The following is a 14470-nucleotide window of genomic DNA, read 5'->3' as shown; positions in this document are numbered from 1 at the left end:
GCTTGAAATTAGGAGTTCATGTGGTTGAGGTTCCATTCACCTGGAAAATGAGCTTTTTTCTCTTTCTCTCATTTGAATGACCAAAGTCTGATGGCATCAAGCCTCATCTCGAGGTCTGATCACATCAAGCCTTAGCTCGAGGCCTGGTGACCAGCAAGGCCATGGCTCAAGGCTTGGCATCTTGAGGCCTGGTGGTTAGTAGGACCATGGCTTGAGGCCTGGTGACCAGCAAGGCCACGGCTCGAGGCCTGGTGGCTTGAGATCTGGTGGCCAGCATGGCCACGGCTCGAGGCCTGGTGGCTTGAGGTCTGGTGGCCAGCAGGACCACAGCTCAAGGCCTGGTGACCAGCAAGGCCACGGCTTGAGGTCTGGTGGCTTGAGGCCTGGTGGCCAGCAGGACCACGGCTCGAGGCCTGGGGGCCAGCGAGGCCACGGCTCAAGGCCTTGTGGCTTGAGGCCTGGTGGCCAGTAGGACCACAGCTTGACGTCTAGTGGCTTGAGGCCTGGTGGCCAGTAAGACCATGGCTTGAGCCTTGGTGACCAGCCAGGCCATGGCTCGAGGCCTGGTGGCCAGCAGGACCACAGCTCGAGGCCTGGTGGCCAGCAAGGCCACAGCTCGAGGCCTGGTGGCCAGCAGGACCACGGCTTGAGGCCCGGTGGCCAGCAGGACCATGGCTCGAGGCCCGGTGACCAGCAGGACCATGGCTTGAAGCCTGGTAGCCAGCAGGACCACAGCTCGAGGCTTGGTGGCATCAAGCCTAGTTTTCACTAAAGTGTCTGGCCTCCACCCGAATGTCTTCAGTCTGATTGGTCTGTTGGTTTATGAGCAGAAGGTTCAGCTGCTAAACTCTGTGGAAGATTTCCTCAAAGAGGCGGGATCAGGAATGATGATGTAACATTAGTATTTTAGTGAGATGTGGCGGTTTTTTGGAGGGTGGCGGTTTCTGTGATGAGTTTGCTTAGATCAGTGAGACACACTCTTGTGTTCAGAACGGACTCACCGCGCTCCACCTCGCCGCTCAGGAGGACAAAGTCGCTGTGGCTGAGATCCTGGCTTGGAATGGCGCCGACCTCGACCAGCAGACCAAAGTAAGAAGCGAAAGCATCTTTGCGTTCAGTTTGTGATTTGATGTCTTCATGTTATTGAACACGTTTGCTGTCGTTTTGCAGTTGGGCTACACGCCGCTCATTGTAGCATGTCACTATGGTAACGGCAAGATGGTGAACTTCCTGCTTCAGAATGGAGCCAGTGTCAACGCCAAGACCAAGGTCTTGATGCTGTGGAAGATGTTAACATTTGCAGCTTCATAATTAACAGAATTAGTCCAACAGAATTAGTGAAAACATGTCAAAAAATTGCCTGCAGTGTAAACTGATGTACTTCCTGTTGGTTCCTGTGCAGAACGGATACACGCCCCTCCACCAGGCAGCACAGCAGGGAAACACACACATCATCAACGTGCTGCTGCAATATGGTGCCAAGCCAAACGCTATTACCATGGTGAGTAAACAAACAAAGGCACGCCCCGGAGATCATGCCCATTGGGCTCACCACGTGTTTCCTTCTGCAGAATGGGAACACAGCTCTGGGGATCGCTCGGCGGCTCGGCTACATCTCCGTGGTGGACACGCTCAGGGTGGTGACGGAGGAGATCGTTACCACCACCACGGTACGTCAGCACAACCCAGTAAGTGTCCAACGTCAGGTACCAGCACCCTGGGAAGCCTGAATGACTGGCTCGGGAGGCTCCAGTGATGACAATCAAACTATGCTGTATTTGATCATATTTCAAGTACTTCTGTCACTTTTGATATAATGGTAATTTTTCCACTGCTTCCTTACGTTTCCTGTAAGCCTTCACCAGCTTTGCACACACTGTAGCTGGTATTTTGGTCCATTCCTCCATGCAGATCTGCTTGAGAGCAGTGATGTTTTGGGGCTGTCGCTGGGCAACATGGACTTTCAACTCCCTCAACAAATTTTCTATGGTGTTGAGGTCTGGAGACTGGCTCGGCCACTCCAGGACCTTGAAATGCTTTTTACAGAGCCACTCCTTTGTTGCCTGAGTGGTGTGTTTGTGATCATGCTGGAAGACCCAGCCACGTTGCATCTTCAGTGCTGTCATTGATGGAAGGAGGTTTGGGCTTAAAATCTCATGATACATGGCCACTTTCATTCTTCCCTTAACACGGATCAGTCGTCCTGTCCTCTTTGCAGAAAAACAGCCCCAAAGCATGATGTTTCCACCCCCATGCTTCACTTCTTCCTTCAAACACAATGAGTTGAGTTTTTACCAAAAAGTTCTATTTTGGTTTCATCTGACCACATGATATTCTCCCAGTCCTCTTCTGGATCATCCATATGCTCTCTGGCAAACTTCAGACAGGCCTGGACATGTACTGTCTTAAGCAGGGGGACACGCCTGGCACTGCAGGATTTGAGTCCCTCTCTGCATAGTGTGTAGCCTTTGTTACTTTGGTCCCAGCTCTCTGCAGGTCATTCATCAGGTCCCTCCATGTACTTCTGGGATTTTTGTTCACTGTTCTCATGATTATTTTGACCCTACGGGATGACATCTTGTGTGGAGCCCCAGATCGAGGGAGATTATCAATGGTCTCGTATGTGTTCCATTTTCGTAGAATTGCTCCCACAGTTGATTTATTCACACCAATCTGCTTGACTATTGTAGATTCACTCTTCCAGCCTGGTGCACATCTACAATGTTCTTCCTGGTGTCCTTCAACAGCTCTTTGGTTTTGGCCATGGTTGAGTTTGGAGTCTGACTGCTTGAGGCTGTGGACAGGTGTCTTTTATACAGATAACGAGTTCCAACAGGTGCCATTAATACAGGTAACAGGTGGAGGACAGAAGAGTTTCTTAAAGAAGTTACAGTTCTGTGAGAGCCAGAAATCTTGCTTGTTTGTGGGTGACCAAATACTTATTTTCCACCATATTTTACATAATTACCTTACCTTACATAATTGTCACATCTATCTAGGAATCAAAACCTTCTAACCCTAAGGGGAAGGACGAGTCTGGAGCTCTGCACCCTGTCTCTGAGGGTGAGACCAGACCTCCATACTCTCTCTCTGAGGGTGAGTGTGGACCTCTGTACCCTGTCTCTGAGAGTGAGACCTGACCTCTGTGCCCTGTCTTTGAGGGTGAGTCTGGAGCTCTGTGCCCTGTCTCTGAGGGTGAGACCAGAGCTCTGTGCCCTGTCTTTGAGGGTGAGACCGGGGCTCTGTGCCCTGTCTTTGAGGGTGAGACCGGAGCTCTGTGCCCTGTCTTTGAGGGTGAGACCGGGGCTCTGTGCTCTGTCTCTGAGGGTGAGACCGGAGCTCTGTGCCCTGTCTCTTAGGGTGAGTCTGGACCGCCGTACCCTGTCTTTGAGAGTGAGACATGACCTATGTGCCCTGTCTCTTTGAGTGAGTCTGAAGCTCTGTGCGCTGTCTCTGAGGGTGAGTCTGGAGCTCTGTGCCCTGTCTCTGAGGGTGAGTCTGGAGCTCTGTGCCCTGTCTCTGAGGGTGAGTCTGGAGCTCTGTGCCCTGTCTCTGAGGGTGAGTCTGGAGCTCCGTGCCCTGTCTCTGTGGGTGAGTCTGGACCTCCGTACCCTGTCTCTGTGGGTGAGTCTGGACCTCCGTACCCTGTCTCTGTGGGTGAGTCTGGACCTCCGTACCCTGTCTTTGAGGGTGAGTCTGGACCTCCGTACCCTGTCTTTGAGGGTGAGTCTGGACCTCCGTACCCTGTCTTTGAGGGTGAGTCTGGACCTCCGTACCCTGTCTTTGAGTGTGAGTCTGCAGCTCTGTCCCCTGTCTTTGAGGGTGAGTCTGGAGCTCTGTCCCCTGTCTTTGAGGGTGAGTCTGGAGCTCTGTCCCCTGTCTTTGAGGGTGAGTCTGGAGCTCTGTCCCCTGTCTTTGAGGGTGAGTCTGGAGCTCTGTCCCCTGTCTTTGAGGGTGAGTCTGGAGCTCTGTCCCCTGTCTTTGAGGGTGAGTCTGGAGCTCTGTCCCCTGTCTTTGAGGGTGAGTCTGGACCTCCGTACCCTGTCTCTGAGGGTGAGTCTGCAGCTCTGTCCCCTGTCGTTGAGGGTGAGTCTGCAGCTCTGTCCCCTGTCGTTGAGGGTGAGTCTGCAGCTCTGTCCCCTGTCGTTGAGGGTGAGTCTGGACCTCCGTACCCTGTCGTTGAGGGTGAGTCTGCAGCTTTGTCCCTTGTCTTTGAGGGTGAGTTTGGAGCTCTGTCCCCTGTCTTTGAGGGTGAGTCTGGAGCTCTGTCCCTTGTCTTTGAGGGTGAGTTTGGAGCTCTGTCCCCTGTCTTTGAGGGTGAGTCTGGAGGTCTTTGCTCTGTCTCTGAGGGTGAGTCCAGAGCTCCGTGCCCTGTCTCTTGGATTGTAGTTGAGAAATCAAACTAGACGTACTGTGATACTGTGGTCTTAAGGTGGACAAACCTGATTTGCTGGTAATGGTGGTATTGGACATGTCCAGCTGTGTTTACTATCACAGGAATGTTCTAAGCCAAACTCATCAACCTGCTGCAGTCCATCAGATCATGAAATGAGGGTTTGGTGTGAATGATGGCTAATGTCTGGCTTTTCTGCCTTTCTGCCAGACGGTGACTGAGAAACACAAGCTGAATGTGCCGGAGACGATGACTGAAGTGTTGGACGTCTCTGATGAAGAGGGTGAGTTCTATAGTTGGTGCCAGTACCCGCGGCTCAGTCCTCCACGGCAGACCATAGTCTGGGATTTTGTTTACTTAATGCCTGCCCCACGTTACCCAGAAGGCGCATTTATTTCTCCATCGCAACTATGTTTAGAATTTAAGTAACAGCACAGACTGTGGTGTGCACATGTGCCACAGTTTATTGGTAAACTCTCCCTCAGGGAAACATGTATTACAATGTGAGAAAAAAAGATGCAACTTAAAATACGGTAAAAATTCACTTCTTCTGTCTCTGCAGTCTGATATACAAATATATTTAAAAAAAGTGAAATGACAGAGTCCTTGAAAATCAAATGTTTGTTATTAATTACTGACATGTTTGTGAAATTGAGCTTTTCTCATCCCCTTGTTTGCTGTTGAGGCCCAAAACGAAACCTTGAATTGAACATTGATACAACCCTAATTCCAGTGAAGTTGGGACGTTGTATAAAATGTCAATAAAAACAGAATACAATGATTTTCAAATCCTCTTCAACCTATATTCAATTGAATACACCACAAAGACAAGATATTTAATGTTCAAACTGATCAACTCCAGAGACAGATTCCACACTGTGGGCCGACACAACATGAAACTAACAGAAATCAATCAACATTATTGATACTATCAATGTTATCAAACCCTCAGCACATCCTCATTCACCCGTATGAACCCAATAACACATAAATCAATCAATATTATTGATACTATCAATGTTATCAAACCCTCAGCACATCCTTATTCACCCATATGAACCCAATAACACATAAATCAATCAATATTATTGATACTATCAATGTTATCAAACCCTCAGCACATCCTCATTCACCCGCATGAACCCGATAACACATAAATCAATCAATATTATTGATACCATCAATGTTATCAAACCCTCAGCACATCCTCATTCACCCGCATGAACCCGATAACACATAAATCAATCAATATTATTGATACCATCAATGTTATCAAACCCTCAGCACATCCTCATTCACCCGCATGAACCCGATAACACATAAATCAATCAATATTATTGATACTATCAATGGTATCAAACCCTCAGCACATCCTCATTCACCCGTATGAACCCAATAACACATAATCAATATTATTGATACCATCAATGTTACCAAACCCTCAGCACATCCTCATTCACCCGCATGAACCCGATAACACATAAATCAATCAATATTATTCATACCATCAATGTTACCAAACCCTCAGCACATCCTCATTCACCCGCATGAACCCGATAACACATAAATCAATCAATATTATTGATACTATCAATGGTATCAAACCCTCAGCACATCCTCATTCACCCGCATGAACCCGATAACACATAATCAATATTATTGATACCATCAATGTTACCAAACCCTCAGCACATCCTCATTCACCCGCATGAACCCGATAACACATAAATCAATCAATATTATTCATACCATCAATGTTATCAAACCCTCAGCACATCCTCATTCACCCGCATGAACCCGATAACACATAAATCAATCAATATTATTGATACCATCAATGTTATCAAACCCTCAGCACATCCTCATTCACCCGCATGAACCCGATAACACATAAATCAATCAATATTATTGATACCATCAATGTTATCAAACCCTCAGCACATCCTTATTCACCCGCATGAACCCGATAACACATAAATCAATATTATTGATACTATCAATGGTATCAAACCCTCAGCACATCCTCATTCACCCGCATGAACCTGATAACACATAAATCAATCAATATTATTCATACCATCAATGTTATCAAACCCTCAGCACATCCTCATTCACCCGCATGAACCCGATAACACATAAATCAATCAATATTATTGATACCATCAATGTTATCAAACCCTCAGCACATCCTCATTCACCCGCATGAACCCGATAACACATAAATCAATCAATATTATTGATACCATCAATGTTATCAAACCCTCAGCACATCCTCATTCACCCGCATGAACCCGATAACACATAAATCAATCAATATTATTGATACCATCAATGTTATCAAACCCTCAGCACATCCTCATTCACCCGCATGAACCCGATAACACATAAATCAATCAATATTATTGATACCGTCAATGGTATCAAACCCTCAGCACATCCTTATTCACCCGTATGAACCCGATAACACATAATCAATATTATTGATACTGTCAATGGTATCAAACCCTCAGCACATCCTTATTCACCCGCATGAACCCAATAACACATAATCAATATTATTGATACTGTCAATGGTATCAAACCCTCAGCACATCCTTATTCACCCGCATGAACCCAATAACACATAATCAATATTATTGATACTATCAATGTTATCAAACCCTCAGCACATCCTCATTCACCCGTATGAACCCAATAACACATAATCAATATTATTGATACTATCAATGTTATCAAACCCTCAGCACATCCTTATTCACCCGTATGAACCCAATAACACATAATCAATATTATTGATACTATCAATGTTATCAAACCCTCAGCACATCCTCATTCACCCGCATGAACCCAATAACACATAAATCAATCAATATTATTGATACTATCAATGTTATCAAACCCTCAGCACATCCTTATTCACCCGCATGAACCCGAAACACATAAATCAATCAATATTATTGATACTATCAATGTTATCAAACCCTCAGCACATCCTTATTCACCCGCATGAACCCAATAACATATAATCAATATTATTGATACTATCAATGTTATCAAACCCTCAGCACATCCTTATTCACCCGTATGAACCCAATAACACATAATCAATATTATTGATACTATCAATGTTATCAAACCCTCAGCACATCCTCATTCACCCGCATGAACCCAGTAACACATAAATCAATCAATATTATTGATACTATCAATGGTATCAAACCCTCAGCACATCCTCATTCACCCGCATGAACCCAATAACACATAAATCAATCAATACTATTGATACTATCAATGTTATCAAATCCTCAGCACATCCTTATTCACCCGTATGAACCCAATAACACATAAATCAATCAATACTATTGATACTATCAATGTTATCAAATCCTCAGCACATCCTTATTCACCCGTATGAACCCAATAACACATAAATCAATCAATACTATTGATACTATCAATGTTATCAAACCCTCAGCACATCCTTATTCACCCGTATGAACCCAATAACACATAATCAATATTATTGATACTATCAGTGTTATCAAACCCTCAGCACATCCTTATTCACCCGCATGAACCCAATAACACATAATCAATATTATTGATACTATCAATGTTATCAAACCCTCAGCACATCCTTATTCACCCGCATGAACCCAATAACACATAAATCAATCAATATTATTGATACTATCAATGGTATCAAACCCTCAGCACATCCTTATTCACCCGTATGAACCCAATAACACATAAATCAATCAATATTATTGATAGTATCAATGGTATCAAACCCTCAGCACATCCTCATTCACCCGCATGAACCCAATAACACATAAATCAATCAATATTACTGATAGTATCAATGGTATCAAACCCTCAGCACATCCTTATTCACCCGCATGAACCCAATAACACATAAATCAATCAATATTATTGATACTATCAATGTTATCAAACCCTCAGCATATCCTTATTCACCCGCATGAACCCAATAACACATAAATCAATCAATATTATTGATACTATCAATGTTATCAAACCCTCAGCACATCCTCATTCACCCATATTAACCCAATAACACATAATCAATATTATTGATACTATCAATGTTATCAAACCCTCAGCACATCCTTATTCACCCGCATGAACCCAATAACACATAAATCAATCAATATTATTGATACTATCAATGGTATCAAACCCTCAGCACATCCTTATTCACCCGCATGAACCCAATAACACATAAATCAATCAATATTATTGATACTATCAATGGTATCAAACCCTCAGCACATCCTTATTCACCCGTATGAACCCAATAACACATAAATCAATCAATATTATTGATAGTATCAATGGTATCAAACCCTCAGCACATCCTCATTCACCCGCATGAACCCAATAACACATAAATCAATCAATATTATTGATACTATCAATGTTATCAAACACTCAGCACATCCTCATTCACCCATATTAACCCAATAACACATAATCAATATTATTGATACTATCAATGTTATCAAACCCTCAGCACATCCTCATTCACCCGCATGAACCCAATAACACATAATCAATATTATTGATACTATCAATGTTATCAAACCCTCAGCACATCCTCATTCACCCGCATGAACCCAATAACACATAATCAATATTATTGATACTATCAATGTTATCAAACCCTCAGCACATCCTCATTCACCCGCATGAACCCAATAACACATAATCAATATTATTGATACTATCAATGTTATCAAACCCTCAGCACATCCTCATTCACCCGCATGAACCCAATAACACATAATCAATATTATTGATACTATCAATGTTATCAAACCCTCAGCACATCCTCATTCACCCGCATGAACCCAATAACACATAATCAATATTATTGATACTATCAATGTTATCAAACCCTCAGCACATCCTCATTCACCCGCATGAACCCAATAACACATAATCAATATTATTGATACTATCAATGTTATCAAGCCCTCAGCACATCCTCATTCACCCGCATGAACCCAATAACACATAAATCAATCAATATTATTGATACTATCAATGTTATCAAACCCTCAGCACATCCTTATTCACCCGCATGAACCCAATAACACATAATCAATATTATTGATACTATCAATGTTATCAAACCCTCAGCACATCCTTATTCACCTGCATGAACCCAATAACACATAATCAATATTATTGGTACTATCAATGTTATCAAACCCTCAGCACATCCTCATTCACCCGCATGAACCCAATAACACATAATCAATATTATTGATACTATCAATGTTATCAAACCCTCAGCACATCCTTATTCACCCGCATGAACCCAATAACACATAATCAATATTATTGGTACTATCAATGTTATCAAACCCTCAGCACATCCTCATTCACCCGCATGAACCCAATAACACATAATCAATATTATTGATACTATCAATGTTATCAAACCCTCAGCACATCCTCATTCACCCGCATGAACCCAATAACACATAATCAATATTATTGGTACTATCAATGTTATCAAACCCTCAGCACATCCTCATTCACCCGTATTAACCCAATAACACATAATCAATATTATTGATACTATCAATGTTATCAAACCCTCAGCACATCCTCATTCACCCGTATTAACCCAATAACACATAATCAATATTATTGATACTATCAATGTTATCAAACCCTCAGCACATCCTTATTCACCTGCATGAACCCAATAACACATAATCAATATTATTGGTACTATCAATGTTATCAAACCCTCAGCACATCCTCATTCACCCGTATTAACCCAATAACACATAATCAATATTATTGATACTATCAATGTTATCAAACCCTCAGCACATCCTCATTCACCCGCATGAACCCAATAACACATAATCAATATTATTGATACTATCAATGTTATCAAACCCTCAGCACATCCTCATTCACCCGCATGAACCCAATAACACATAATCAATATTATTGATACTATCAATGTTATCAAACCCTCAGCACATCCTCATTCACCCGCATGAACCCAATAACACATAAATCAATCAATATTATTGATACTATCAATGTTATCAAACCCTCAGCACATCCTTATTCACCCGCATGAACCCAATAACACATAATCAATATTATTGATACTATCAATGTTATCAAACCCTCAGCACATCCTTATTCACCTGCATGAACCCAATAACACATAATCAATATTATTGATACTATCAATGTTATCAAACCCTCAGCACATCCTCATTCACCCGCATGAACCCAATAACACATAATCAATATTATTGATACTATCAATGTTATCAAACCCTCAGCACATCCTTATTCACCCGCATGAACCCAATAACACATAATCAATATTATTGATACTATCAATGTTATCAAACCCTCAGCACATCCTTATTCACCCGCATGAACCCAATAACACATAATCAATATTATTGGTACTATCAATGTTATCAAACCCTCAGCACATCCTCATTCACCCGCATGAACCCAATAACACATAATCAATATTATTGATACTATCAATGTTATCAAACCCTCAGCACATCCTTATTCACCCGCATGAACCCAATAACACATAATATTATTGATACTATCAATGTTATCAAACCCTCAGCACATCCTTATTCACCCGCATGAACCCAGTAACACATAATCAATATTATTGATACTATCAATGTTATCAAACCCTCAGCACATCCTCATTCACCCGCATGAACCCAATAACACATAAATCAATCAATATTATTGATACTATCAATGTTATCAAACCCTCAGCACATCCTTATTCACCCGCATGAACCCAATAACACATAATCAATATTATTGATACTATCAATGTTATCAAACCCTCAGCACATCCTTATTCACCCGCATGAACCCAATAACACATAATCAATATTATTGGTACTATCAATGTTATCAAACCCTCAGCACATCCTTATTCACCCGCATGAACCCAATAACACATAATCAATATTATTGGTACTATCAATGTTATCAAACCCTCAGCACATCCTTATTCACCCGCATGAACCCAATAACACATAATCAATATTATTGATACTATCAATGTTATCAAACCCTCAGCACATCCTTATTCACCCGCATGAACCCAATAACACATAATATTATTGATACTATCAATGTTATCAAACCCTCAGCACATCCTTATTCACCCGCATGAACCCAATAACACATAATCAATATTATTGATACTATCAATGTTATCAAACCCTCAGCACATCCTTATTCACCCGCATGAACCCAGTAACACATAATCAATATTATTGATACTATCAATGTTATCAAACCTTCAGCACATCCTCATTCACTCGCATGAACCCAATAACACATAATCAATATTATTGATACTATCAATGTTATCAAACCCTCAGCACATCCTCATTCACCCGTATTAACCCAATAACACATAATCAATATTATTGATACTATCAATGTTATCAAACCCTCAGCACATCCTTATTCACCCGTATGAACCCAATAACACATAATCAATATTATTGATACTATCAATGTTATCAAACCCTCAGCACATCCTCATTCACCCGTATTAACCCAATAACACATAATCAATATTATTGATACTATCAATGTTATCAAACCCTCAGCACATCCTTATTCACCCGTATGAACCCAATAACACATAATCAATATTATTGATACTATCAATGTTATCAAACCCTCAGCACATCCTCATTCACCCGTATGAACCCAGTAACACACAAATCAATCAATATTTTCTATCAATATTACAACCCCAATTCCAATGAAGTTGGGACGTTGTGTAAAATGTAAATAAAAACAATGATTTTCAAATCCTCTTCAATCTATATTCAATTGAATACACCACAAAGACAAGATATTTAATGTTCAAACTGATAAACTTTATTGTTTTTGTGCAAATATTTGCTCATTTTGTAATGGATGCCTGCAACATGTTTTCAAAAAGCTGGGACAGTGGTATGTTTCCCACTGTGTTACATCACCTTTCCTTCTAACAACACTCAATAAGTGTTTGGGAACTAAGGACACTCATGATTGGGTATAAAAGGAGCATCCCCAAAAGTCTCAGCCATTCACAAGCAAAGATGGGGTGAGGATCACCACTTTGTGAACAACTGTGTGAAAAAATAGTCCAACAGTTTAAGAACAATGTTTCTCAACATTCAATTGCAAGGAATTTAGGGATTCCATCATCTACAGTCCATAATATAATCAGAAGATTCACAGAACCTGGAGAACTTTCTACACGTAAGCAGCAAGGCTGAAAACTAACATTGAATGCCCGTGACCTTCGACCCCTCAGGTGGCACTGCATTAAAAACTGACATCATTGTGTAGAGGATCTTACCGCGTGGGCTCAGGAACACTTCAGAAAACCACTGTCAGTTAACACAATTCGTCACTACATCTACAAGTGCAAGTTAAAACTCTACCATGCAAAGTGAAAGTCAAACATCAACAACATCCAGAAACACCGCCGCCTTCTCTGGACCCGAGCTCATTTGAAATGGACAGACACAAAGTGGAAAAGTGTGCTGTGGTCTGATGAGTCCACATTTCAAATTGTTTTTGGAAATCATGGACATTGTGTCCTCTGGACAAAAGAGGAAAAAGACTGTCCAGATTGTTACCAGAGCAAAGTTAAAAAGCCAGCATTTGTGATGGTATGGGGGTGTGTTAGTGCCCATGACATGGACAACTTACACATCTGTGATGGCACCATCAATGCTGAAAGGTACATCCAGGTTTTGGAGCAACACATGCTGCCATCCAAGCAACGTCTTTTTCAGGGACGTCCCTGCTTATTTCAGCAAGACAATGCCAAGCCACATTCTGCACGTGTTCCAACAGCGTGGCTTCGTAGTAAAAGAGTGTGCGTAGTAGACTGGCCTGCCTGCAGTCCAGACCTGTCGCCCAGTGAAAATGTGTGGCGCATTATGAAGCACAAAATACGACAACGGAGACCCCGGACTGTTGAACAACTGAAGTCGTACATCAAGCAAGAATGGGAAAGAATTCCACCTACAAAGCTTCAACAATTAGTGTCCTCAGTTCCCAAACGCTTACTGAGTGTTGTTAGAAGGAAAGGTGATGTAACACAGTGGGAAACATACCACTGTCCCAGCTTTTTAGAAACCTGTTGCAGGCATCCATTTCAAAACAATAAAGTTTATCAGTTTGAACATTAAATATCTTGTCTTTGTGGTGTATTCAGTTGAATATAGGTTGAAAAGGATTTGAAAATCATTGTATTCTGTTTTTATTTACATTTTACACAACGTCCCAACTTCATTGGAATTGGGGTTGTAATATTGATAGAAAATATTGATTGATTTATGTGTTATTGGGTTCATACGGGTGAATAAGGATGTGCTGAGGGTTTGATAACATTGATAGTATTAATAATATTGATTGATTTCTGTTAGCTTCATGTTGTGTCGGCCCACAGTGTGGAATCTGTCTCTGGACGATGTGATGTCAGAGGAGTTTGAAGGTACCGGAGTTGCGCATGCTGCTGTGAGAAATGAGCAGTGGTGGGCACAGCTAACCGACAAGTTAGCTTCAATAACTGCAGATCCACTAACTGCAAAGTTAACGCTGAACTGATAAATTGCTAAAAAAAAATTCAGAAATTATAACTAACCACTAACTTATAGTATTGACTCAGCACACGAGTATTTTATTTGTAGGATGTTTCTCCTTGTATGCAAAGTCAGTATGTTATTCACGCGATTAGCATGCGATTAACATATCGATGCATATCCACCGAAGGGTGAGCAAACGAGAGTCTTGGGAAGGCGCACAGTAACAATAGGTTACATCGTCTTTGCTGTGAATAATTTTTCACCTGTGACATACATATACTTTGTTTTTCTGGATACTACAGGGTGGGACAGAAAAGTACATCTTGAACAAGAGGAAGTCTGTTGTTTTTGCCTATTTTTATTTTTGTTGGTTTTGTTTTGTTTTCTATTTGTTTGGAAATTGACTTTTTGAATCCTGATGGTTCTATTTATAGTT

General features: G+C 41.6%; 1 protein-coding gene across 8 annotated transcripts in view; it reads left to right on the top strand.

Annotated features, from left to right (window-relative positions):
* LOC117505689 (ankyrin-2-like) overlaps nucleotides 1-14470 on the top strand; it is a 235575-nt gene that overhangs the window by 122653 nt on the left and 98452 nt on the right. For all 8 annotated transcript variants that reach the window (XM_034165240.1, XM_034165237.1, XM_034165234.1 and 5 more), the window contains 5 exons: nucleotides 991-1089; nucleotides 1171-1269; nucleotides 1403-1501; nucleotides 1572-1670; nucleotides 4604-4676. In XM_034165240.1, coding sequence (XP_034021131.1) covers nucleotides 991-1089; nucleotides 1171-1269; nucleotides 1403-1501; nucleotides 1572-1670; nucleotides 4604-4676 — 469 coding nt within the window. The remainder of the gene's footprint in view (nucleotides 1-990; nucleotides 1090-1170; nucleotides 1270-1402; nucleotides 1502-1571; nucleotides 1671-4603; nucleotides 4677-14470) is intronic.

The sequence above is a fragment of the Thalassophryne amazonica genome, unplaced genomic scaffold, assembly GCF_902500255.1.
Source record: "Thalassophryne amazonica unplaced genomic scaffold, fThaAma1.1, whole genome shotgun sequence".
NCBI lineage: Eukaryota > Metazoa > Chordata > Actinopteri > Batrachoidiformes > Batrachoididae > Thalassophryne > Thalassophryne amazonica.
Note: the sequence above shows the minus strand (reverse complement) of the source record. Positions and strands in the feature narration are given on the sequence as shown.